This window comes from Phaseolus vulgaris, chromosome 2 (assembly GCF_000499845.2).
Source record: "Phaseolus vulgaris cultivar G19833 chromosome 2, P. vulgaris v2.0, whole genome shotgun sequence".
In the NCBI taxonomy this organism is placed as follows: Eukaryota; Viridiplantae; Streptophyta; class Magnoliopsida; order Fabales; family Fabaceae; genus Phaseolus; species Phaseolus vulgaris.
The window spans coordinates 8,295,028-8,322,826 of NC_023758.2; the positions used below are offsets into that span (position 1 = coordinate 8,295,028).

Here is a 27,799-nt window from a genome sequence, read left to right on the forward strand (position 1 = left end):
GTTGTTGTGCTCAAACCATATGGCTAAGACAACAATTGAATGACTTTGGTATCTTACTTAACCATATACCTCTGTTGTGTGATAACACAAGTGCAATCAACTTAACCAAAAACCCTGTCATGCATTCAAGAACCAAACACATTGAAATTAGGCATCACTTCCTAAGGGAACACATATCAAATGGAACATGTGAGATTAAGTTCATTGGTACAGATTTACAGCTTACAAATTTGTTCACAAAACCATTGGCTAAAGATAGGTTTAATTTTCTGCTCAATGAATTGGGAATTATAAATGTAATTGTACCTTGCAGTGAAAAATTAAATATGTTTATTCGCAATTAAATGTGTTTATTTTTGGTACTGATATGCTTTGATGACTAGGAAAGAGAATGTGTTCTTTGACTGATTGACTGACTTAGTGGGCATTAACCACTGTACCTTTGACGGTTCTGGTCATGGTTATGTAACCGATTTGATGCATTGGCTGCTCAATGAAGGTGTGATATGTGTGCATCGTGACCCTAAATATTTGCTGCATATTTTCAAAGATTCTCTGCACAATTTCAGAACATAAAATCTTCGTGCATATCCATTCATAACTACTCCATCAAGTTATTCATTTTACAATATAAATCTGTGTAAAAAAACTGCTACCCACATTGGTTGCCCATATTCGTTGCTCACCATTTAAATCACAAAGAAAATTCTGGTTCAACCGTGACTTCCTCTTCAAGACAGAAAAAGAAAAATCAGGACAGGCAAAGCACCTTTCAAGGAGTGCTAGAAAGCTGGTTCGCTGGAGATGAAGAGAGTATCAATGCCTACATTCACGAGATGAGCAAAAAACAGATTAACATACCCAAGGTACTGGATTTCAACTGGCTGAAATCTGAAAAATTGACTGAAACAAGGTCTGCACTGAAGCACCGGAAACTGAAAAAGCTGTTGGAATTAACTGGTAATATACCCTGACTTAGTTAAGGTATTTTACAAAAATCTAGCCTTGGATGGAAAGAACATTGTATTCTATGTGAAAGGAATCAAAATGAAGGTCACTAGTGAAGTCTGGAATTCAGTGGCTGGAATTAAATACTCTGGTCTAAAGGTTGGAAAAGGGAACAAAAGTGGGATTCAGGAGTTCAACAAAATCCAATATTTCAGAAGTTGTATGAGGAACCCTGCCCAGAGCATAAGCAAATTCCATGCAGGTAATCTGAACCTAACACCACGACTTGTTGCCTACATAATAGCATGGCAACTCATTCCTAGAGGTACAAATCATGTTGTTTTACATGAAGAGGATTTAATCCTTTTATACTGCATCATGAATCTAATCAAGGTTAACTGGGTGTATATCATCAATGAGCATATGCTGAAATCCAAAAGATTAACTGATTATCGCTTTCCTTATGCTATACTTGTTTCAAAATTGATTGAATACTTTGGCATTGACACTTCTAATGAGCGAAATGAAACCATCAAAGCTGTAAGTGAGATTGATAGCTCAACTCTCACAAAAATGGGGTTTCATAAAGTGGAGGACAGCTGGGTGATTCTCAAAGGCAAGGATCCTCAAGAAGAACATGGAGCCTCGAACCTCAACAATGAAGATGGAAATGAGGCTGTTCCCATGGAAGATGACACGGTTCAAGCTGCAGAACACTCATGCTATATTATCCATCACTCCTACGGGCAAGAGCCATTTGCTGATCATGCTAGAAGTCAAAGGATAAGCTCTCCATCTGTAGAAATCAGAGGAGATTCACCAGCTCCCCAATCAGTGCATGAAGAAGCTGCTGCAACTCATCAGAAGGCTATTGTTGCATATTAAACCCCAGAGTACAGAGGTGAACCATTAGCCAAGTTCTGTATCGCCTTGATGCCATGACATCAGAACAAAGAGCATATTTTGAGACAACTCAAGCAAGGTTTCAGCACCTTGATGATCAAATTGAAGGAGTTCAGTTGCAGCTTGCAGAGTTATATTACAAAGATTAGAAGTATCTTGCTTTCCATGCTTTCCTTTTATCAGTTTATATTTCTGTAAAGTTGAACAATTTGTATTTGTTTTCTGGACTGTTATGGTTGGGTTTCTATTTTATCTTTCTCTATGCTTAAATGCTGTTTGATGAATCCAAAGGGGGAGAAAAATAGCTCACCATGCTAGGTGAAGCTAGGTGAAACAGGAAGTTACATTCTGCACCTTGAAACTGATTCACATGTTATGCAATGTTTCAATTTTTTGGTTTGGTATTTGGTGCAGTACAGGTTCTTAAAGGAACAGAGCTATGAGGATTTGTCTCCATCAAACAGGAGGAGATTGTTGAAGATGGTTGCTGCCCCTTCAAGACATGTGTTTGATGAAGTCTTTTGTGTAAATTTCATTTGTATTTACATTTGCTTTAAGAATGTCTTAGGTATAGTTTAGAGGTTTTTAGAGTAGGCTTTTTGCTAGGTAACTCACCTCTTAATCCCTGACCATGTGATAAGAGCAAGCACAAGTTTTCTGAAACTGTTTTTCACATGTTTTGCAAAAACACCCTTACTGCATGAAAAATAAATCAGTTCTTTTCTAAATAAATAGATTCTTTTTTAAACTGATGCATTGACTAAGGGCTTTGAAAATCAGGTTTTGTGCATCAAGTATTTTGACTAAGTCCTCACTCTCTCAAAACGACTGTGTTTCAGTAGTTAAGTTTATTTTGTTATCGTTTTGAAAAATAAATTTGTTCATCTGTAAATGAATGTATTCTTTTTAGTCTGGTGCCATGTGTATCTTAAAAGCTTATTTCGTTTTATCCTTGCACCAGTGTGTTTGACTAAGTCTCCTTCACATAATAGATTCTCTAACTGCTTTTGAAAATAAATTTGTTCATTTTATTTTCAATCTGTTCTTTTTATAACAGCTTTAACTGTTTTTTTAAAATCTGTTATAAGTTGCTTTTCTATATTAGTTGGGTGAGCAATCTGTTCTACTGGTCTAAGGCAGATTTCTGCAGCGTCTATCATGTGTATTCGTTTCATATTTCATTTCTTGTAAAAGTGTGATTGTAAACTCTTCTTGATAGGGTTTCTTAAAGAGTGTGTGTGCTGAAATAGTGTTTTACAACAAGTGTGTCAAGGTTCTTGTAGGGTTCAAGAACAGTGGTTGTGTAAGTGTGTTTGGTACATTTGTTTAGTGGATTTCACCTTGGATTAGGTGAGACTAGATGTAGCTCATTTGAGTGAACCAGTATAACTGTTGTGTGTTCATTTCTCTTCATCCATGCACTCGGATTCTTACTTATCTGTTAGTCTGTCTAAAATTGAATATATTCTTATTTTCTGGAAAATCAGTTTGGTTATGTTAAGAAGATATATGAACTGTTAATTACAACTGGAACTGTTTGATTGTGATAGGTTACCCAATTGATTGTCAAGCTAATAATTGAACCTTTATCACTTGCTTAAAAAAAATTGAAGGTCACTGATTCTGTTTTACATAATATCCTCTTAAAATCAGTGTGTGTATAGCTTGCAAATCAATTTGCATAATTTCAAGAATTACTTGACTGGTATAAACGTTTTAATACATAAATAGTGTAAAAATAAATCTGTTCATTGCTAAATAAATCGATTTATTTTCTGTATACTGTGATAAAACTTGAATCTGCGAGAAAGTTTTAAAAGGTCAATTCACCCCTTCTTGAACTTTGACACTATTGAACCCAACAATATTCACATAGTCAACGAGTGTTAAATCCTTTAAGAAAAACTCCCACCAAACCCTTTTATCCATGGCATGGTCAACCTTTTTCTCTGGACCCACTCATGAAAACCACGACGTGTTCCTCAACTTCAGAGGCGAGGACATGCGTTACACTTTCATTGCCCACCTTCATGTCTCCTTTACCAGACTCCAACAAAACATATACATTGACTACAATCTTCATAGATGAGAAAATATTTCCTCCTCTCTTCTTAATGTCATTGAGGAGGAAAAACTCTTTGTCATTGTTTTCTCCAAAATATATGGAAACTCCAAGTGTGTTTGAATGAGCTTGTGAAAATACTAGAATGTGGAACATGAGGGGGCAAATTGTGTTGCCTATTTTCTCTAACATAAATCCCTCCCACGTGCGCAACCACACGATAACGTATCAGATTCTTCTTTTCAAAATTTGTTGTTAATCAACAAATGCATTAGTGAAGATTATGCATCGACTAGAGATAAGGACATTTCATACTATATAAGTGAGTGAAAGTCTCATCTTATAACCTAGTTTTATAAGGTTGAGTTAGGTTTAAAGTCCATTTCTTAATATGGTATAAGAGTCATTTTAAAGTCTATCATAGCGAAAGTTTGTTGGGCTTATCAAGCCACCCGTTATCGGCACACCCATAAATATATAGTCGCACAAGGGGATGTGTTGGAGATCTCACATCGACTAAAGGTAAGGATATTTCATAGTATATAAGTGAACATAAACCTCACATAGGGGTAAAAATACAGGTTGGCTCGCCCTGCAAAAGTGATACGGGTTGAATTTGCTGGCTCGTCTAGCATAAGAGTTGCCTGGTGGGCTAGCTCGTATAAGAAAAAATTGTATTTTTTATTAGGATGTTTCTTTCTGCACCTCATCAATTTCAAAATTTAATTTCCATAATATAAAAGTGAATTCCATAAATGAAAATTTAGAAGATAAAAAAATAGTTCCAGAATAACCTTTCCGAAATAATTATTTTTCCTTTCAAAATCTGGAACAACTATTTTGACTTCCGAAATTTGATTTCAAGAATTGATGAGATGCAGAAAGAAATTTGATGAGGTGCTGAAAAAAAATATTTTTATTTTCATGCAGGCTAGCAAGCTAGCAAGCTAGCACGCCCCACCCTATGCTTGACCCGTGCGAGTTACGAGTTATGTGGGATAGACCTAAGTGGGTTGTCGAGCCAAAATAGTGAACTTGTCCTGCATTTTTTAGTGGGCTACGGACCGGCCCATCTAACATTATCAACCCTAACCTCGTATTATAAGTCGGTTTATAAGATTGGAACAAATGCTTACAACTGTTAATCAAATATGGATTATTGGGTTTTTACTTTGATTGTGTATACTTTTTTTTATATACTCTAACTCATTGGTTTCAACATCTTGTTTATAATTGTTCTGGTAAGCTTGAGTGGTTTCAAATAACATTATTTGTATTGGAGTCTCCTTTTAGACTTGAATTGCTTTTTCATTTATAGGGAGATTCCTCTTGAAGTTTCAGAAGCAAATCCTGATATCATAATATCTATCATCAAATTCAGTTATCTAACTACTCTAAGGAAGATTTCAAGTTTTTGAATAACGAAGAATATGATTTCATATCAGGATTTAAATGCATGCATATACAACCAACATACATACATTATTTAATAAAGTGAACAAATTTTACTGAACATTTGTATAAAAAACATTTATTTAGTTTAATTAACTAATGTTGTTCTAGGTGATAAATATGACTCAGATTTCATAAACATATAAATTCGAGTCTTACTTGAGAATCAAAAACCTAATTAACTTAAAACTTTCTTATAAAATGAATATAGATTGTAAGCACGGGTATTACATCCCCTATCTAATTATGTAGGTTTTGACTTATAGTTTCACAAGGTTGCGTAGAGATTGGTTGTGAAATTTTATTTTATAACATTTATTTGGAAAAGAATTATCATAAATTATTTTAAATGTTTTAGTCCAAGTTACCTTTATATAGGAAAATACAATATTTTCATTAACTTATTTCAGATAGCAAAAATGTGTGTTTCCACCAAGTCACAATTGGGTATTGGTTAAGAAATTAAATGAAGATTGTTTTTAAAATCATATGAGATGAATTAAAAGTCTATTGTAATTGTATAAATAAAGTGGGTCTATATAAATAAAGTGGGTCTATATAGTATCTGAAATTGGTTGTACAATTGTTGACGTGTCAGTCGACTAATCACTCCCTCCTCCTTCCTTCAAATCTCCTTATTATTTAGTTGCTTGTACTTGGTCGAAGTTGTCATGCAAAAAGTACTTCGACGATCAAGTAAGTACTATGTGTTAAAAATGTATAGTGAAAATTGATTGAAAATGTACCTTACACCTATGTACAAGGTTTATTTTATAGTGTTTAGTCATAGACCTTTTGTTGTGATGAGTTGAATCTATCAAATATCAGTATTAATTGATTTCTAGTATGATTACTTGATTTATAGGAAGATATATTTAGATGATATCTTTAATAAATCAAGGTTAACTGAGTTCTCGAGGTGTCAATCGGATTTGATGGAACATGACTCTAATTCGTAGGGCATTTCCATAACTCTCACCACCTGCCATTTAATGTTTTAAATGTATTTTTGACGCGTTTAGTCGGTGGCCATGCCGATGATGATTTGTTCATAAAAAACTATTGAAAATACATTTTATATATTCCAACAATAAATTTTGTATAAGATCAATTCTTATTACTTTTTTATCAACTATTGTTTTCTAAAATATCCTTAATAACTTATCCTTCCACTTGGGGTTAATTAATGGGTGATTTACGTGTTATTTATTATAGTAATTATTCCTCCACTCCCTAATCACTGGATTTAAACTAGAGAAAATTTAGGCAGGTAAACTTTTTTGTACTTCTTGCAATTGATCTTGCCCACCCATTAGTTTATTTTAATAGAAATAGACAAAAGAATTGAAACACGACGTAAAAATGATTAATTTTTCCCTTTTTTTTTGAAAAAAATTAGGAAGGAGATTGTCTTATGGAATTCATAGTATGAGAATTTTCTTGAAATTGGTAAGTGTTGCACGTGAAATTGTTAGCAGAATAACAAAAAACTAAACTACTAGCCCTATTCAGCAACTTCAACTTTCGAAAGAGCATTCCAGAATAAAAAATTTAGTTTTCTAAAATATATGAAATATGTTCTGAAAAGGACTTTCTGGAAAACATGAGATGTGTTCTAGAAAAAAACATTTCAAAACGAGTTTTTTTTTGGCTCTTCTTCTGCACTGTTCTCCTTCTCTTATTCTTCTTATTCTTCTACAACGATGATGGTGCAGGGGTGACGACAATGGTGACGGACATTGAAGGAGAAGAAGATAGAAGACAATTAAATCATTTCACCCAATTACAAGGGTGTATGTTAAAAAATCAGGGGTACAGAAAGCAAAAGCCTTGAAGTGAACATAAGTGGGTTGATTCAGCTTAAGAACTAAAAGAAGGCAGTTTTTTCCTGCACTCCTACATTTTTCTTCCTGCACCCCCATAATGTTATGTAAAGACTAAACTGTTCTTATTATTTTTTAAAAACCCTAAAATGCCTCTAATTCCTAAAAACCTAAAACTCTCACTTTCATTTTCTTCTTTCCAGCACAGCCGCAACTCCCAGTGTCCAGATTTTGGGTGATCTTAACAACTTGAAGGTAAGTAAATTTATGGTTTTTGGATATGTACTTCTATTTTTTTTTCGGATTTTCGTTTCCACACTTAATCTATAATATCTCAGATAATGCAATCCGGTAGTTTTATGGAATAAAGAATTCATATATGTTTTTTCACATTCCAGATTATGGAATCCACAAAAATCCTTTCAGATTGGTAGTTTTGGTAATATTTCATATTGCTGCTTCCAGTAATAGTCCAGATTGATGAATCCGTAGTACATTATTCAATTCCGGATTGATGAATCCGTAGCACATTACTCAATCCTGGTTTTCAGGAACCACAAAAACTCCATAATCATCAATGATTCTAAAAAAAACTTAATTTTTATCTTTAGAACCCAAGCAACATTTCGACAACATAGCCTACTCCGTCACCTTGTTCCGCACAACTACAAAGACCTTGCACCAACACCTGATATGAATGAAGAAGATGAACAGTGGCAAAGAAACTCCAGTACCCCTTTTCAAATAATAGGTCAAGGTCAATTTAGGAATTTTAAAATTGTTGGGGTGCAGGAAGAAAAATGTAAAGGTGCAGGAAGAGAAGTCTAAAATAACTCTCTTTCTAAGGACTACATCCATACCCAAACAAATTGATAATTTGAAAAGTTAAACTTCCAATTTATAACTCACTTTAATAATATAATAAAATATATTATAATTTAAAATACAAATACAAATATATAATTAAAATTAATTATTAAATGAGTGTTTTTTTCTAGAAGAATGTCAAGATATTACCTTCCTAAACAATTTACTTTCTATCTAATATCATTGGATGACGTGTGAATGCATAAAGTCGACTCTAAGAAATATGTATGAGTGTGACATTGATCTGAATCAGTGAATGTATATGACGGCAAATTATGATGAATGTGAAACATTTTAATTATATTTTTTTTATATTAAGATATTACATCATTAATTTTATTAAAAATTTAAAATAATTTTAATGTATTAAATATCAAAAAGTATATTTATTTTTTTAATTATCACTACAAGAAAATCATTAAATACAAATCAATTTTAGAAACAAAAAATAATTAGTTGTTATATTAACTAAATTAAAAATCACTTTAGAAACTAAAAAAAAAAATTGGTTTTTAAATTAGTTTCTATTATTGTTAAATAGTTTATAAATTGGTATCTAATTAGGGACCAATGTTTTTGCTACCAAATTTAGAATTTAAATAATTGGTAGTTAAAACCTTGGTAGCTAATTAGATACCAATTTATAAACTATTTAACAGTAATAGAAACTAATTTAGAAACCAATTTTTTTTTAGTCTCTAAAATTGTCTATAATTTAGTTAATATAATAACTAATTATTTTTTGTCTCTAAAATTGTTTTTTTTTATCAACAAAGAATTAAATTAATAAAGGGGACCACTTTTGCCCGTATAAAAAAAACAAGTTCAAAAGTAGATAAATACTACAAGAGCACTCCTGCATTCCTATTATCATAAACCAGATCAGCCAAGCTGAACACTGACCATATAGCACACAACAACCCATAAAAATAGCAGCTAAAGAAAACAGTTTCTATTACTTCTAACAGGAATAAAAAACCATAAGCTACAACCTAACAAGTCCTTACACCTGCATAAAACCAGCAACCAACAAAACTCCACCCAAACTTCACTTGGATTGCCTTAATTGCAATAAGCCAAGTAAATGCTACTTGTTTCACATACCATCAGTACCTTCCAGGTAAACCAAAATGCGTTTCAGCTATAACAAAACGACCACATTACTAGTCTAAGATAGCAAGTCATATTTACCTTTTGTACTACAAAAAAAAAAACCATGCGTCTCCCCCAACCTGCACCCTGTAGCTGCCAAACTGGATCCAACAACTCCACTTAAAAAGCCATCAATTTAAGCCTTGATTTCCACCTATAAGCACCAACCAGTATATCTTCCACCAGGGCCAATACACTTTTATCAATATTATATCTTCTACTGCCTATCTGTCAATGCTCCTGTGATCTATGCTCTGTATCCGCCACACTGATGTGCGTGCCTTTCCTCATAACCAAGCACCATCCAGTCTTACATTCTGCCAAACTTTTCCAGTTAGGTCCTCATTGTCAAAACTTGATGCAACATCAGCCAATCAACTAGTAATGATGATTTGAGAGAATCCTGCACTTGCCAACCTAACCCTGCTTTAACTCGTTCCAACCAGCAGCTACATCCCTCCTCTCCTTTGGCCTCCTACTCAACTGTCGCACGCCTTTTGCTGCACATGTACCTGTACCCACTTCACACCCATAACTCAACAATCTGTTGATGTAACCCGCCTCTTCTTAGTCCCAACTAGACTTAGGCAAAACCATAAGGCTCCGCTTGCCCTTACACTTGTTCACTAAAGCTCGTAAAATCTCCCTCTGCCCCTCTGCCACTCACTCCTTATTATTTGTTGCTACTTATACATATAACCGGGTTAAGAATCCATTATGCATAAGAGAAATCAAGGGATCTGGATCTATGTTTCAACCCTGACCACACTTTTAGTTGGGCCATCTGAAAGATTTCATGTGCATTTACTACTCCTTAATTAAACAAGATAGAGTTTCTCTGGTCCCAAATACACCTTACAATGGCTGCCCATACACCTTTCCAGACCAAATTTTTCTTATAGCTGGCCTAAGCACAATGAAAACTCTCAAAATGAATCTTTGGATCATTGTGTCGTACAAACTTGATGCCCAACCAATTGAGGCATAAAGACCAAACAAGTTGAGCGTATTTGCATTCTATAAACAAATGCTGACATGATTCCTCCTTGATCATACACATAACACATACTATTGAATTCATCTGCACTCCTATTTTACAGAGCCCCTCCCTTATTGGGATTATATCTATGAGAACTCTCTAAGCTGTTGTCAGCACATTAGGTAATGCTTTAGCTTTCCAAATAATCTCGAAAGTAGCCTGCCGCATACCTCTCGTTTGCTTGGCTAGGCATTCATATGCTGCATTCACCGTGTACTTCTCAGAGGCCTCGTCCCCCCACACTTGGATATCATTCATGTTTCTCTTCATAGAGGCCCTAGCTATGCATTCCTTAAGTTTCTCTTCCATCTCAGCTTCTCACTCAAACTTGTCTCTCCTCCACAGTAGCCTCCACCGCCAATTTGTTCCCTCCCACTCACCTACATCTTCTACCTTTTACTCCTGATTAGTTGACAATGAGAACAACCTTTGGAACGATGTTTTAAGATTTGACTCACCAACCCACACATCTTCCCAAAATCTAACTTTATCTCCCTTCCCTAGTTTCCACCGCAACTCTTCTTGGAACCACCCCTCTTTTCCTCCCTCCTTACAAACCTTAACTATGTCCCTCCACCACCACGATTGGTGCTTCGCTGGAATAAGAGGGCATTCTAGCTTTGCACCATACTTTTAATGTAGCACCTCGTTCAACTTCCCTTTCTCTTGAGAGATGAACTGCCATCTCCATTTAGCTAGGAGAACAAAGTTAAACTTTCTGATGTCCTTGAGCCTCAAACCTCCATCTTCCTTCGGTTTACACAAGTCGCCCCAGCTTACCCATGATATTGGTCTTTTCTCCTTTTCCCACCCCCATAGAAATTTCCTTTGGATGCTTATAATACTCTTGTAGACTGAATCCGGTGCCTTGAACACTGACAGGTAAAAAAGAGGGATTGTGGTGAGTACAGACTTAATGAAATAACTCCTACCTGCCAACGATAAGAACCTCCCCTTCCACACACTTAGTCTAGATTTCAATTTATTCAAAACAGGTTCCCAGAACGATTTCTTCCTTGGATTGCCTCCTACTTCTAAACCCAAGTATTTAAACGGATGACCCATCTGGGAACAATTCAGGATCTTTGAGTAGCTAATAAGATTATGGTTCTGAACGTTGATACCTGCTAACTTTGATTTGTGAAAGTTAATTTCAAATCGGAAGCTAGTTCAAAACCCCTTAAGATAGTCTTCATAATGATGACATTACTCCAGGATTCCTCACAAAAGAAGAGTGTGTCATCCGCAAATTGCAGAAAGCTCACCTCTACCTCCTTACTCCCAATCTTGACCCTAGACAAGATGTTGGCTTTTAATGCTTGCATTACTATTCCTGCAAGGCCTTCAACCACTATAATGAACAAAAAATGTGTTAATGGGTCTCCCTGTCTCAACCCTCTTGACGACCTAAATTCCTCCGTAGGGCTCCCATTCACTAGTACTGATACTGTGGCTAATTCCATACATCCTCTAATCCATTTTAACCATGTACTGTGAAAACCCATCCTACCTAGCATGTCATACAAGAAATCCCATCTAACTGAATCATACACTTTTTCAAAATCTACCTTCATACATAGGCCTTTTTTCCCCTTCCTCTTGAGTTCCTCAACCACCTCATTTGCCAGTAGCACACTATCAACCAGGCCCCTGTCCTTTATAAATGTTAATTGGGTTTCATTTATGATAGAAGGTAGAACTTTCTTTAGTCTTTCGTTTGCACTTTAGATATGACTTTGTATATGGCCCCCACTAACGAGATAGGTCTGAATTGATCGAGCTTGCAGGGGTCCCTTACTTTGGGTACAAGTGCAATAAATGATGCATTGCACCCCTTCGGGATATATCATGTTTGATGGAAAACCTCCAAGGCTGCTACAAAATCTGCTTTAAGGTAGTTCCAACTTTTTTTAATGAAGTTGAAATTGAATCCATCTGGATCAGGACTTTTTGAGCCTTCACTTTGCCACACAACTTCTTTAATTTCTTCCTCAGAAAAAACTTCTATCAACCGCAAGCTTTCTACTATCGAGATGGATTTAAATTCAACCCCATCAAGTCTAACCCCGAAATCTTTTATTGCTTTAAATCTAGCTTCGAAAAGCTTTTTTGTTTCAAAACGGACAGTGTTAAACTCCTCACACCAACAACCCCCAACCTCAACTCCCTTCACTTCATTCCTTAGTCTCCTCCACCTTAGTGATGAATGAAAGGATTTTGAGCAAGAATCACCATATTTAAGCTAGTTGGTTCTAGCCTTTTGACGAAGAAGAGATTCTAGCTTTCAGTCTGTCTCCCAGAGCCTCCTTAGTAGATCGATTCTAATCCGCCTCACACTTTTCGCGACTTGGCCATTACAATCTTGGTGATCAAGGTTCCCAATATCCTGTAGAATAGTCCTCTTGGTAGAGTTCAGATTCCCAAAGACATCCCTATTCCATGTTTTTAAGTTAGTCTTTAGGAGTTTGAACTTTTCCTGAAGCCCTATTATACCATTTTCTTGGTTCAAGTATGATTTCCACCTTTCCTCCACCATCCCATCAAAGCCTCGTTCCAAGTGCCAAGCGTCAATTGTTCTAAAAGGTTTGAGACCCCAGTCCTTATCTAAACACTTGATCATCAAGGCACAGTGGTCAAAGACTTCCCTCCGTTGGACATACTGTTTTCACATAGGCCAACATTGCAACCATTCTTCAGTTACAAGAACTCTATCAATCCTACTCCTTGTCGTTCCATTCGATTTGAACCAAGTAAATTTTTTCCCCACAATGGGCAGATCCAATAACATGCTTGATTCAATGAACTCATTGAAGCCCTTTATCTCACTGTTAAAATCACCTCTATTTGCCCCCTGCCTTTCAGCTCGACTTCTTATTGCATTGAAGTCCCCACAAAAGCACCACATTGCAATATGAAAAGCTTCTTTACAGATAGACGGTTCCTCCCAGAGTAGTTTCTTTTCTTTCAAGGTGCACCCCGCATACACATTAACCACACAACATCTTTGGACAAACTTCTTATGTTGGCCCATAATAACTATATACCCTTTCCCCATGATATGACTCTCATAGATAAAAGCTTCTTTGTGCCACAAAGATAAAAGACCTCCATTACCGTTATCCCCACCATTATGAATCAAACCAATATTGTTATCCCCCCATAAAGAAAAGCACCTAGCATCCGTGAGTTGGGCAATTTTTATTTCTTGGAGGCACACAAATTCTACCCCCTCTGTAGATATGCACCATCTCTGATATCTTGCTTTCGTTCCTCCCCCTAGACCTCTTATGTTTAAATTAAATATCAGCATAAAAATCTTTTAGATTACCCACCTCTAATTTCTTCGTGAACTCCATATCTCTTTCTTCCATACATTGAAGTTCTTGGACCACCTCCTCTTCCTCCCGACGACAAGCGAGCCCAATTTGCTTACCAAGGCCCCATAAATTTGCAAGCTCCTCCCTATTTCCAGAGATGCACACACAGGCATTACAATTGCTAATGTCCCCATCTGAAATGGAAATTATTGGTAAGTCTTCACTTGGCAGCAGGTCCTTCCTAGCCTGAGACAATCTCTCACTCAATCTGACGTCGCCTAGGATGAGTTCTTGGCTCCACCAATTCACAAAGATCTTTCATCATGCACCGCCGTGAAGGTATATTGCACGAGCTTCCCACTGCGCCTTCCTCTGGTTCGAGCAAGCTATGCAGTTCCAACCCTCCGTTATTCCAAGTCACCACGAGATTAGGGTTTGGGTTATATGACCAACTGTCTTCACCTTTTCCTTCTGCCTCACAATTAGGTGTCTCCAAGTTTCGTACCTGATTGCCACCGCCATCCTCCTCTAAGGCACTCTTCCTGGCACTAGAGAACGCACCAGCTCTTTGTGTTCGATGCTCTCCAGGATCGCCCCCAGTCCTGAAGTGGGCCTCGTGATTCCCCTCCTAGCCCAAAGGTGCATTATGGGTACCGCTACATTCTATATCCATCACCAACTTTGCCAGCTCATCATGCACATGATGGTAATTTTGTGGTACTGAATATGCTTGTTCATCTTGGTTTAACGCAGCAGCCTCCGCAGACTTCTTCTGGCCCTCAGTTTACTCTTTAGTGAATACCAAGGGTTCTTTTCTCTAAACATCAATTCTGTTGATAACAGGTATCTTAGAATACAACCATTTTGTCCTATTCGCACTCAGGACCTCCCCTCCCTCCATCTCCTCCTCTGGTCGGCGATCTACCCGTCCACCCATGACCTCCACCTCGCCGCTTGACACCGACTGCGCCATTTCCTCAACGTAGGTCTTTAATGAAGAAATGCTATCGGAGGAATCAAAAAATTCCGATGGCACATACACCGACCTCCAAATTTTGTAGGGTGTTCTTCTTCAATGTAGATGCTCAACATTTGGCCATTAATCCTCATACTTTTAGCCACTTTAGCATTACAATTTTTGAGCAAGCGAACTTGGAGTCTCGCATACTCCAGGTTTTCCCACAGTACCGTCTATTTGTATTTGATGATTTTCTTGTAGTATATATATAATAATTTTATTTTTATAAAAACCTATTCATTCAACCATTCTTTAATTATATATAATAAAAAAATATTTTATAAAAACATATTTTTCTTTAATTATATATAATAAAGAAAATCTTAAAAGCATTTACAATGTAATACGATTTCTTATATATTTTAATTTTTTGCTTCTGTGGATTCTATTTTTTTTAATTAAAAACGTATATTCCATTTACTGGTTTAGATTGAATTCGTTTTTATTTTACAAATCTCGTATCTTACGTTTGGCCATTTTAATCCATATAATATTTACCCATTTTCGAAAAAAAAATATCTCCCCATTCGTGAACTTTTTATTTAAAATTATACTACACTGCGACAAAAAACCCAATTTTGAACACTACCTGAAGCTAGGCTTAATTTTGCAATATCGAGAATTAATACTTTGGTATTGTAAATTGAATTGATACCTTGCAAGAAGGAAAGTTATATATGAATACGTAAACAAGGAAAAAGTACAACAATTGGTAAAATTTTCATTATTTTCTAAATTCAAATATCTCAAATTTAAAGGAAGAAATATTCTTGCTTGAAATTCTCTTATAATAGTTGTTGACAAGATGTAAGATTCGTGAATATATTAATTACAGAGATTGAAACATAGAGGAGTATTTTATATTTAATATCATTGTTTGAAAAATACGTATCTTAAAAAATTCTGCTTGTTTATTGGGGTGCACTACAAGGAAAAAAGTGGAAAACCAAGTCGATAAATAAGAAAAGAAATTCCAAATAAAGCGTGTACCCTACTCTCTGCCGACTGGGTTATTTACGTGTGCTTTGACTCCACCATATACAATTCATATCAGAAAAGTGTTAGTTGCAAATTTCAATTTCAATTTTATACACTGTTTTATATATAATTCACTCAATTCTCTTTAATATTACTAAGAAAAATATTACTTAAAATGATAGATTGTGATTTCAAAGTACAACACTCTATTTCTAAATATCTCTCTCTTTTTATATATATAAGTCAACACACTTTAATATGTTATTATATTTTTTTATAAAAAGAAGTCTCAAATAGTAAGATTTATGTGGTCCCAGAATATGTTTAAAATATCAGATAAATAATATACTTTGCTTTAAATAAAAGCAGCTCTAGTCTTAGTCATAACTGTTACTATACTTCAATCATTCAACGCTTAGCATCTACACTAGATATTTCAGAGTAGCTTTCATGCAATAAAAAGCAAAACCTTCAATACTGAAAGAGAAAATCAATGATGATAAACAAACTGTGCCCACAAAATACTTAAAGTAATTCATATCAGTATTGTGTATATGTAACAATTTTAACTTTACACTCAACCAAGATTTCAATTTGACTTGCCACTATCTATTATCACTATTATTCTCTCCAATAACTATTATTTCCGTATAATTCACGCATTTTGCTGCACATATACATCAATCAACTACAACAACAATCAACTATCTCCCAATCATGTAATTCAAAAAGATAAAATAGATAACAGAAAAGCAAAGCTCAACAATTGAAAGTACGCATCTGGTGCTGTTTCTTGTCATCACTCTGTTTCAGTGCTTATCTCCGCTTAAATCTCTTCCAAAAACCGTGATTTCCTCTAATACTTACCTACCCTTTTGCAGCCACTTACACAAAGTCCTTTACAAAAGCATACAAAATTTCTTCCCCTCACAAAGCTCTGATTTTCAGCAGAACTCGGTTTTTGTTCGTGTTGTGTTGAAATGGGTGCTGGTGACTACTACAAGATACTGAAGGTGAAACGTGATGCCACTAATGAAGAGGTGAAGAGGGCTTATAGGAGTTTGGCCATGAAATGGCACCCGGATAAAAACCTTGAAGACCCGCTTAGGAAGGAAGAGTTTGAAGCCAAGTTCAAGCAGGTTGCTGAGGCCTATGATGTGCTCATTGACCCCAAGAAGCGCCAGATCTATGATCTATACGGTCACTATCCCCTTAACTCTCAACGCTTCAGCAAAGAACATGGTAATGGGATTATGAAGGAAGCAGGGGTGGTTGAAAGCAGCTTGACTTGTACCCTTGTGGAGCTTTACAAGGGATGCAAAAAGAAGTTGAAGGTCTCAAGGACTGTTCCTGATGAATTCGGGTAACTATCTCCCTTGTATTCTCATTGGTAATGTTGTTACTTCATTGCAAGTAGAGATTGTGATTCCTGTGGTAGAATTATGATGCATGATTTGCTTTTACATTACCTGAATTAGAGTATTGGAAGGTTATTTTTAGAGGACATTACTTACATGCAGTTTCTTGCGTTTTGGTGTTGTTTTTAACTAGAGTTGAAACTTTAGGTAACCAAGAAGTCTGTGTTGGCTACAACGCCAAGCATTTTGAATTTGAAATATTTCTAGTATAGAAAATTGATCGCTTTTGTATTACATGTAACCATAAACAAATGAAGTTTTGCTGCTAAGATGGAATTGTATTATAAGGCAAATATGTTGTGTTTTTTTGCTCCATAAAGCTGGGATAGTTTACAGAGTAGTTGGTATGACCCCGTGGCCATACTATGACTGTGTCCTTTGTGTTTTGTTTTCGTTATTATTGTAGTTGTTTTTATCATTATTATGTTTGGATTCTACACTCGCTGTTGTTTTGGTATGTTTTTTATTTTGGCGTTACGCTTATTTGGTTTGATCGTGCACTTAGTGCAGTAACACATCCATAAACATTCATCCGTTCTGTGCCAACAAGTGAAGACAAAGAAGGAGAATTTATTTGCTTTGTAAAAAATGTTGATAGGCTTGTTTCAATCAGACTTATTTACTGTTGAACTTGGCTATTTGCATCTAATTTTACCAACTTATAATTTGAAGCATTCTATCTACTTTTTGCCTCCTCATTTCAATTTCATTAGGAGCCCTATTGTTTTGTTTTGGCAGAGTGTCAAAGTCTGTAGAAGAAATCTTGAAGATAAATATTAAACCTGGTTGGAAGAAGGGTACAAAAATCACTTTTCCTGGAAAAGGCAACCAAGAACCAGGTGGTGCTCCAACTGATCTAATTTTTGTTTTGGATGAGAGACCTCATGATATTTTCAAGAGGGATGGAAATGATCTTGTAGTGATCCAGAAGATATCACTTGTAGAGGCTCTAATAGGAAAGACTTTTAACTTGACTACATTGGATGGAAGAGATCTCACAATCCAAGTGACTGATATTGTGAGACCAGGCTTTGAGCTAGTGGTCTCAAATGAAGGTATGCCCATCTCAAAGGAACCTGGCAAGAAAGGAAACCTCAGAATCAAGTTTGATGTTGCGTTTCCATCAAGACTGACCACGCAACAAAAGTCTGGTCTAAGAAGGATTCTTCTTAGTGCTGTTCATTACTAAACCAATATTTTGAGACTAATAGCTGTAAATATCCTTTAACAAGAAAAAATAATTACACTGTAAACTGTTTTGCAACTCCACCAATCTACAGGAAGTTTGTGCATATGACAAATAAACCAAGTATAGTTGCTATATGCTATATCATACATGTAGCTTTGGAAACAAGTGTATATAGGGATACTTTTACAGTTTTGGAGTATTTTTACTCTGTCTCCTATAAACAAGTAAAGGAAATGAAGTATAGCTATTTGTGTTACGATTTTTAGTATGACTTGAAGTCTCACATTGAGTTGAATTGAATTGAATAGAAATAAATAGATATGAGAAATGAATAGATATGACATAAATATCTACAAAAGCATAACTTTAAGGATTTTAGTTGTAGGTGATATCATGTTATTTTTATATAGGCAACTCATACTTCACTGCATCCCACCAATTTGTGCATTGGCTGGTTTCAGTTAAATACAAAAGTGTCTTGTTTATTATGATGCGATTAGTTTGAAAGTGACTTTTCTAAAGGTGTTTCTTTATTTTAGTTAGAATCTTTCGTGTATCAATGTCCATTCATTTTGGCCCCTTCATTTCTCTTTCAAATTTTGCCTTCTATCTTGTAGAACCTTTTCTTAAGCTGACAGTTGGAGTATTATTATTTTGTTTTTTTTTTCTTGTGAGAGAAGTCGAACAATAAAATGAGTAGTTAGAGGATTTTGATGAGGAGAGTCAAATTGTTAGAAAATATGTTTTTGTAACTGCTCAGAAGCATTTAGGAGACTATTAGTGTAAGTATTATAAGTTAATTGTTAGCAAAGATAATAAAATATCTTGCTCTGTTTTATTCATCAACACCAATAATTGGTATACAAACTATCTTCTTGAGGGATATGTGTGGTTAGTAGAGTGCACCAATGGAAGGAGGGTCCAATTTTTTTGTAATGGCACCACTAGTCTTCGATGGAGGCAATTATCAGATGTGAGTTGTTAGTATGGAGACCTACCTAAAAGCATTGGATCTATGAGAAGCTGAAGAAGAAGACTATGAAATTGAGTCCCTTCCAAAAAACCCTACTGTGGCACAAATAAAATCACAAAAGGAAAAGAAGATGAAGAGATCAAAGGCAAAAACATGCCTATTTGCAGTTGTATCTCTTATGGTATTCACAAGGATAATGTTCTTGAAGTCAGCAAAAACAATCTAGGATTATCTCAAGGCAGAATATACAGGTGATGAGAAGATTCATGGAATGCAAGTGCTGAATCTAGGGAGTTTCAATTGCAGAGAATGAAGGAGTCAAAATCCGTAAGAGAGTACTTTGACAGACTTCTAAGCATTGCCATCAAATTGAGGTTGCTTGGATCTGTGTTAAATGATTCAAGAATTGTGGAAAATTTGCTTGTAACCGTTCCAGAAAGGTTTGAAGCCACCATAACAACCTTGAAGAACACAAAGGACCTATCAAAGATTTCTCTTGCAGAGCTCTTCAATGCTTTACAAGCACAAGAACAAAGAAGAGTCATGAGACAAGATGGAGCAATAGGAGCCTTAACAACCAAGCATCAAGGTTACAACAGGAATAAAAAGAAAACCTATCCACCTTTCCAACACTGTGGAAAGAAAGGCCACCCACCATTCAAATGTTGGAGAAGACCTGATGCTAAGTGCATCAAGTGCAATCAACTTTGGCATGAAGTATTCATTTGTAGAAACCAAAATGAGCAACAAGATGTAGATGCTCAAATTGCAAATGAGGAGGAGGATGAAATTTTCGTTGCAACTGGTTTCTCCAGAAATATTTCAAGTGCATCTTGGCTAATTGACAGTGGATGCACAAATCACATGACCTATGACAAAGAACTTTTCAAGGAGTTGAAGTGATGTGAGTTGATTTTAGGATATTTCATTTTATGATGTGACACTTTACTTAGGTTGAGATTTTAGGCAAGTATAAGGTGAGAACTCTAAGAAGATCCCCACTGGACATGAACTTAACCAAGTGGTTAAGTAAGTGAGAAGATTTTCTTCACAAGAGCAAAATGAAAAGACAATTACAAGGTGAACATGATTCCAATGGGTGCGAAATTAAAAAACATGAAAGGACAAACCAAATAAGAATTTCCGAATGGAAGAATGAAACAAAGCAAGAACATAACATAAAAAGTAAAAAATGGAATGACAAAGGGAAGAAGAGATGAAGGAAGGAGAAAGCTCATGTGATGGATTTGAGAAGTGGAACACGCCACTTGGAGTGTGGTTGACCTCCAAGATAAGTGTTGCTAGCCGCCACTTGAGAGCTCTCAATTACTCACAAGATAAGACCTAAATGCTAAGAAGAATCAAGACTCACTAACACCTCACACAATTTGTGCAAAGTAACTCTTCTTCTATTAATTTCAACTTTTAAAAATACACTAGGTAGGCCTCCTATTTATAGGTGAAGGAGTCTTGGAGAACAAGCTAAAATGGTAGGATGGGAAAAGGGAAAAAATGGGCAACCCACATCCTAGGCTTGTCCTTCTAGAAACTAGGTCAAAATGTCTTCCAAAAGGGCTAGGAACAAGCTAAAATGCTACCCACACCCCCTATTATTCTAAAGACACCTTATTCTAGCCTATCTTTGTTATTTGGACCCCTAGAGTGAGCTCAAATTATTTACAACATTTTTTATACTTAAGTAAACCAGCAGGAAGAACTTGAGATGCTCTGGTCTTTGTCCATTTCTCCCTCTGGTGAGGTCTTTACTTGAATGTTGAGATGACCTTTCATAGTTTGCATCCTTGGTCATCTTCTTGTTGTCTTGGTTTGTATCATGAATGAAGCCTTCAAAAATTTCAAAGGTTAAGATAGGTCATGGGGGTCACATTCCAGTAAAAGGAATAGGAACCATTGTTGTAGCAACACATTCAGGTACTAAAACTATTACTGATGTGTTATATCTACCTAACATAGACCAAAATTTATTAAGTGTTGGTCAGTTGCTACAAAAAAGCTTCAAGGTGTTTTTTTTAAGATAACCACTGTTTGGTCAAGGATGCTACAGGACAAGATATGTTCAAGGTAAAAATGAAAGGCAAAAGTTTCTCATTAGATCTATTTCAGGAGGAGTAGATAGTATTTTCAACAACAAAGAAAAATACTACTGAGTTATGACACAAGAAGCTTGGTCAAGGGCTTCTCAAGATGCAAAAATATGAAATGAAAGATGATCCACCAATTAAAGGCACTCAATTACTCTCCGACATATATCAGAGATGTAACGTTGGAATATGTAAACCTGCTGATCACATAGAAGTTATCAATGACCCAAAGTGGAAAAAGGAAATGGAGGAGGAGTTGTATATGATTGAGAAGAACAAAACTTGAGAGTTTTTTGACATACCTTGAGATAGAGAGGTACATCAAATGGATGTCAAGTCAGCATTCCTAAATGAATTTCTTAAAGAGGAAATTTATGTTGAGCAACCTAAAGGTTTTATTGTGGAAAGAAAAAGAAGACAAAGTTTATAGGCGAATAGATGATTATCTTCTTAGTTTAGGCTTTGACAAAAGTCTTTCAGAATCTGCGAAAAGAAAAAAAATGTTGCAGATTTGTTTACCAAGTCACTTCCAGCTAGCAAGTTTGAATTCTTAAGACAGAAGATTGGAGTTTGCAGTTCAAAAATCAAGGAGGAGTATTAAATATTGTGTTTTTGTAACTGCACGTAACTGCATGTGACTCTTTATTTTTCTTATTTCAATTGTTGAATAAATATTTTTAAGTAAAGTGCTCATAAACATTTAGGATACAGTTACCGCAAATATTGATAATAAAATATCTTGTTCTATTTTATTCATCAACACCAACACAAATAACAAAAAAAAAATAAAGAGGATAATATTGATATATGTTAATAGATGCCCTTGTATGCTAAACAGGGGCAACGAGGGCAACTACGTGCAACATAGTAGATTGTACACTTGTAATGGTAAAAGAACAAATATCTTTCTCTTTGGTGAAATGATGACACCAGTTTATTTCAAACTCAGTTGTTGATAGTTTGTTTTTTCATTGAAATAGTGATGGCAGAATGTGGTGTTGAGCCTTTCTGATTTTATTACAGTGCATAATCACTCATTTATTTGATGTGATTCCCAACCGACCTTTTCAGCTCCTCCTTTTTCACCCCCACCACTCTATCAACAATTTTCCCTTTCTTAACGAGTACAAATGTTGGCAATTGGTTAACCTGGAGTGCTTGAGAAACTTCCTGTTATCATTCATACCATGAATATAAATCAGTTCTCACTGGGTGAAATTCAATTGTCTAATAAAGAATAACATTTAGATGTTAAGTATATTGTTGCTTTGACATCAACTAACATATTAATTAAAGTAAAGGGGAAAGAGTGACACACGTTTAACTCCTCCACATCAATCTTGATGAACTCAGCATCTGTGTATTCTGCAGAAAGATCCTGGAGAACTTGGTCCATGAGTTTGCAAGGTCCACACCATGTAGCTGTGAAATCAAGTACCATCTGCACCAAAAACAAAAACAGACAAATAGGAAAACCAGCTTTATGAGAGTGATAAGGTGATATAAAGTTAGCTTGGTAGGAAAAGTGAAAGGGAGAGAGATAGGTTGTGAGTTTGAATTTGGGGCTACCAAAAACTAACATAATATTTTTAGTTAATTATGTTACTAGTTAAAGAGCATAAACACAAACATACCAGCTTGTTAGTTTCTTTGACAGCTTTAAAATGAGCATTCCATTTATCCGTTGAGTGAAAGGTAAGGAGGTTGGAATTGGAGTCTGTTTTTGGTGTTGAATAATGGAATGACCCTGAAGATCTAAAAGACTTAAAATTATAAATGGTGGGTGCCATGATAAATAGCAAGAAGCTAGTGTGAGGTTTCTTAATTGGTTTGGTTGGTGGCAAAATGGTTACAAACTTGGAATATATAGAGATGGTTTACAAAGAAGTAGGAATGTGCTATGTAACTTCTATAGAAATGAATATATTCTATCAAGTAGGGTGGTAAAGTGGACCATTGAAACAACTGCTTTGAGACATTCGAGAGCATAAGTGCTACAATAAATGGTTGGTGCCAATGTCATTCAATATTCATGTTCATTAAAGAAAAAGTATTGATCCTGTACCATCAAATTATTTTAAAAAAAATGTTTTTTATGAAATGTAAAGGTAAATAAATGAAACAATTTTAAAATTACATTATATCACTTAGTAAACTAGAGCATTTTTTATTTTATTCTACAATTGTCAAAATAATATTTTCCTTCCATAAATGATCATTCATATCAAAGAGATGGATGCTAAATGAATAAATAAATAAAAAAGATAAAATATAATAAAATATGAAATAAATTAAATATATTTTAATAATTTAAAATGAAGATAAAATTCAAAATTATGTACATATTTATTTTCGTTTTTCTTTTATTGAAAACATTATATATTAGTTATATTTATATACTAAAGTCTGATTAATTTAAATATTTTTCAGCACAAAAAATAATTTATTTGTTATCTTTAACTATCGGTGTTATAAAAATATCAATATTAAGTAATTAATATTATAGAAAATAATATTGTAACACCCAAGAAATACATCTCACTATTATTGTACAAATTCTATATGTTTATATACAAACTTAGAGTTTTTCAAAAACATTCCTAATACATACAAATATTTACAATATAAGTTTCAAGTCAAAATCCTAAAGCTCTTCAGACCCTCCGACACCTGTATGAGATCATTTGCTCGTGTACGTAGTATAGTCATCACAATTCAAACACAATAAGAAAAACAAGAGTAAGCTAGTGAAAATATAATTATATGCACAATTAAATCAAAAGAGAAAACCAAATTACATTAATCAATTTCTCAATTATTCAATCTTCTTTAAATCCCAACACAAAACAATCACATAGATCTCACATGGATCTACACATCTAGGATATTCAACAAACCAAATAACATTTGAGACGCTTTTTGGAAGACCCGTATTAAGTAAGTCCTACCAGAGACTAACACTTAATATAAAGATTATCAGCGAATCCAATAGAAAGGACCAGGATAAGTACAATACAACCAAAGTCATGCATCTTATATGTCACGGTGTGCATGAACTCCCCCATTAGCTTCTCACCATCTAATATCTTAGTCTATGTGACTTAGATAATAAGTGAAGTTCGGAGATCTATATTACCACATAGGAATCAATACTTAATACGCAACAAACATCAACCCATATATGATCCCAAATGTATGAATTGAATTTCATACCATTTTCATCATGCAATATTATTCAAAATACAATCCACAATGTTCAAAATCCTATTTAACATAAAAACAACAACACTTAAATACTAAACCATCAAAATCTAATATTTCTACAAGTTTAAATAATATATAAACAAACAACACAATATATAAACACACAACATCTCTACAAGAAAAATTGAATACTGAGACCACGTCCCCTCCACATCAAGATCTTCTAGCCTAGGATGCTATTAAAAATTAAATTTAGTTTTTCTTACCTTAATTGCTTGTTTTCCAAGCATTTTCTAGAATTTTATCCTCCCAGTCTGGATAAACTTCGAAATTTAAGGGCCTAATGCAAGTTATCCAAAGAGAACAAAAATTCAGTATATAGTATAATAAATTGAGAGGATTACTCTTCTCAATTAACACCACCAATATTGATGATTAAATCCTAAGGAAAACACAGAGAACAAATGATCTTTAGAGAAAAATGAACTTGCTCTGTTTGAAAATCTGATCGGTAGAAATGTTCATTAACTTCTCAATTATAACATGGTGCGATCAGATTTTAAAATAGATGAAGAGAAGGAAGAAAAAGAATATGGAGAGAGTGAAAAAAGAGAGAAAAAAGACACATGGTGGTGGAAGGGCTTCTCTGCACTTTTTTTTATTTACGCTGTTACAGATATCAACAACTCTAAAAGTGTGAAGACTAGTATTGAATTCTTAAAAACAAAAGTATTAAAAGGTACTTCATTACAACATACAAAATATTACAATTCATTTGATTAGGTGTCAGATTGGATCCTGCTAGTTCTATTCATTATACGAGACATATTTTTTTTATATTACATTTTTCTGTAATTTTTTATTTTAAATTTTTTTATTTATTATTTTTTTTACTGTTGAGTTATATGACTTCGGTGACATGATACCTTTTGTCAAGGAGATGATGTATTCTTGTTGATGTGAAACATTTCGAAAATGTTATTTTTAACATTTTCTGTCAATTAACACAGACTTGATATTGCAGACGTGACATTGGGTAAGGATGTGGCAGTGAGGTTTTTTGTAATTCTGATGGGAGTGATATGACAGTTTTTGTAAAAGTGTAAGAGTTTAACGTTTGAGTGCGGATGCGGAACTGGAAGCGAGAGAGTTTCGAACGAAATGGAATGTCAAACAAAAGGGAGACAAAAGCAGCGACCTCTTTAGAGAGAGGGAGAAAGAAGTAACGGGGATCACATATATTACACCTGTTAGATGGCTTAACCGGTGTAATATGGGTCATATATTATACTGGTTAGAAGACTTAACCGGTGTAATATGGGCCATATATTACAACCACCCTACTAGAACTGGTTATCCAACCACAGGTTTTTACACACGTAAAATTGGTGCTGATCAAAAAAAAAAAAAAAAAAAAAAAAACACACGTAAAATTGGTTACCCGTGTGTTTGTAAGTAGTTACTTATGTGACGTTCATGGTCACCCACTTTTCATGAAAAAAAAAATCAAAATTCTTTTTTAATAAGGGCCATATATTACACCGGTTAGATGGTTGAACAAGTGTAATATGGGTTCTATATTACACCCATGGCAGAACTGGACACCCCCTATCAAAATCGATGACTCAGCCACAAGTTCCTCCACATATACTAGCACACGCAAAATTGGTTACCCGTGTTTTCGTGAGTGGTTACTTATGTGACGTTTACGGCCACCCACTTTTCATGAAAAAAATTCTAAAAGCTTTTGAATATGAGCCATATATTAAACCGGTTAGATGGTTTAACTGATGTAATATGTTCTGAGTAAAAAAAACAATATATTACATCGGCTGTTACAAAGAACCTTTGTAATATATTCTTTTTACCCTATTTTAAAGCTCGTGCCTCACTGCAAGTTACTACCCTATTTTAAACCTGTGTCACGTCATTGCCACATTTGCAGCGTCTAATATGTGTTACTGTCAATATATTAGGACTCAAAACTCAATATATTAATAATTAATAATATAATATTTTAAAAGGAGTTAAAAAAAATTTAAAAAGTTTGAAACTTAAAAATTGATCTGAAAAAAAAAACTTAAGCATTTAAACTAAGTAAAAGACACATTAATTAGCATAGGCTGATCTGCCATTAAAGTCTCTCAAAAACCCAATGGACAAATTTTGCGCATTTTGGTTACATAAATAATTTCTGAGTTTAAAGATTTATGATGAAACACTAAAAAGTTGACACATAAATGCTAAACACACATGAGTCCATTTTACATGGTAATGGGGTATGGCAGTTGATAGTGAAGAATTTGTCTTTATTCCTCTTTACAGGTCAATAGCCATGAATGATCCACACACTCAGTTTAGATGCTTCTCAATAAGCTTTTGTAGCTTTTCCTTTTTAGCTCCCAACACCTTATCAACAACTTTCCCTTTCTTCATCAATATGAACGTTGGCATTGCCTGCACCTGGAACTCTTCAGAGACCCCCTGTTTGCATATCAATGTTGAGATGATCCACTGAACAAAAATAATGATGCATTGTATATATGCAAGTAATAGTGAAAGAAAAAAAAATATGAATACCATCAACTCATCCACATCAATCTTGATGAATTCCACGTTGGTGTACTTTGCAGCAAAGTCTTGGATAACTGGGTCCATCTGTTTGCAAGGTCCACACCATGTAGCAGTGAAATCGATCACCATCTTTAAGCAAAAACGGTAAGAAAAGAATGGGATGGTGATTCTGAAAGCTGAGAATAAAAAAGAATTAGGAACTGTAGCTGTAATAACATACATACCAACTTGTTAATTTGTTTGGAGGCATCAAAATGAGCCTTCCATTTAGCAGTAGAATGGAAGGTGAGAATGTGGGAGGATGAGTTGGATGATACATGAGCATTCTCCATGCTCGATAAGTTGCCACCCATCTTAACAAAACACCAAACAGTCTAGTTAGAAGAGATTTTGCTTCTTACTTGTTTGGATGAGTGAAAGCATTAAGGAAAGCCTCATTTATAGGACCAGAAAAGTACAAAGAATTAATCACCTTTGAAAACGAATATGATTCTTTGCTAACTGCCATGCTAGTGAGTACTTTAATGGACATTTACCACATGTGTTGGGTTCGAAGAATAGAACACATTTTAAGGTTTGGGCAATGTTTCAATCATGGATGTCTTAGTGAACTTAGATACTAATCTTTCAAATCCAAATCACTATAATCAAGCACATCAATTTCTTCTTGTTACTTTTGTCAATTCAAGTTAATATATCATCCCATACAATTCTGTGTTAATAATTGTTAAAAATTATGAAAGGGATTCAATAAATATATTTGAGTTTACAAACTTTTAA

General features: G+C 34.7%; 3 protein-coding genes across 4 annotated transcripts; 1 reads left to right on the forward strand and 2 right to left on the reverse strand.

Moving 5' to 3' along the window:
• Positions 1 to 16,216: 16,216 nt before the first annotated feature.
• Positions 16,217 to 18,422, forward strand: LOC137810578 (uncharacterized). The gene is made up of 2 exons (XM_068611926.1): positions 16,217 to 16,922; positions 17,716 to 18,422. The coding sequence occupies exons 1-2, from the start codon at positions 16,540 to 16,542 to the stop codon at positions 18,164 to 18,166; spliced, it is 834 nt and encodes a 277-aa protein (XP_068468027.1). The 5' UTR covers positions 16,217 to 16,539; the 3' UTR covers positions 18,167 to 18,422.
• A 3,542-nt stretch (positions 18,423 to 21,964) lies between these two features.
• On the reverse strand, positions 21,965 to 23,091 carry LOC137810579 (thioredoxin H2-like). Its single transcript, XM_068611927.1, has 3 exons — positions 22,876 to 23,091; positions 22,560 to 22,682; positions 21,965 to 22,411 (listed from the first exon to the last, which is right to left on the reverse strand). Exons 1-3 carry the CDS (start codon positions 23,029 to 23,031, stop codon positions 22,280 to 22,282), a joined length of 411 nt encoding a protein of 136 aa, XP_068468028.1. The 5' UTR covers positions 23,032 to 23,091; the 3' UTR covers positions 21,965 to 22,279.
• A 3,467-nt stretch (positions 23,092 to 26,558) lies between these two features.
• Positions 26,559 to 27,443, reverse strand: LOC137810580 (thioredoxin H2-like). Of its 2 annotated transcripts, none has more exons than XM_068611931.1 (3): positions 27,244 to 27,443; positions 27,026 to 27,103; positions 26,559 to 26,929 (listed from the first exon to the last, which is right to left on the reverse strand). In XM_068611931.1, the coding sequence occupies exons 1-3, from the start codon at positions 27,370 to 27,372 to the stop codon at positions 26,798 to 26,800; spliced, it is 339 nt and encodes a 112-aa protein (XP_068468032.1). In that variant the 5' UTR covers positions 27,373 to 27,443; the 3' UTR covers positions 26,559 to 26,797. The 2 variants fall into 2 exon arrangements, with proteins under 2 accessions (XP_068468032.1, XP_068468029.1); XM_068611928.1 differs by having other exon boundaries at positions 27,026 to 27,148; positions 27,244 to 27,439.
• Positions 27,444 to 27,799: the final 356 nt, after the last annotated feature.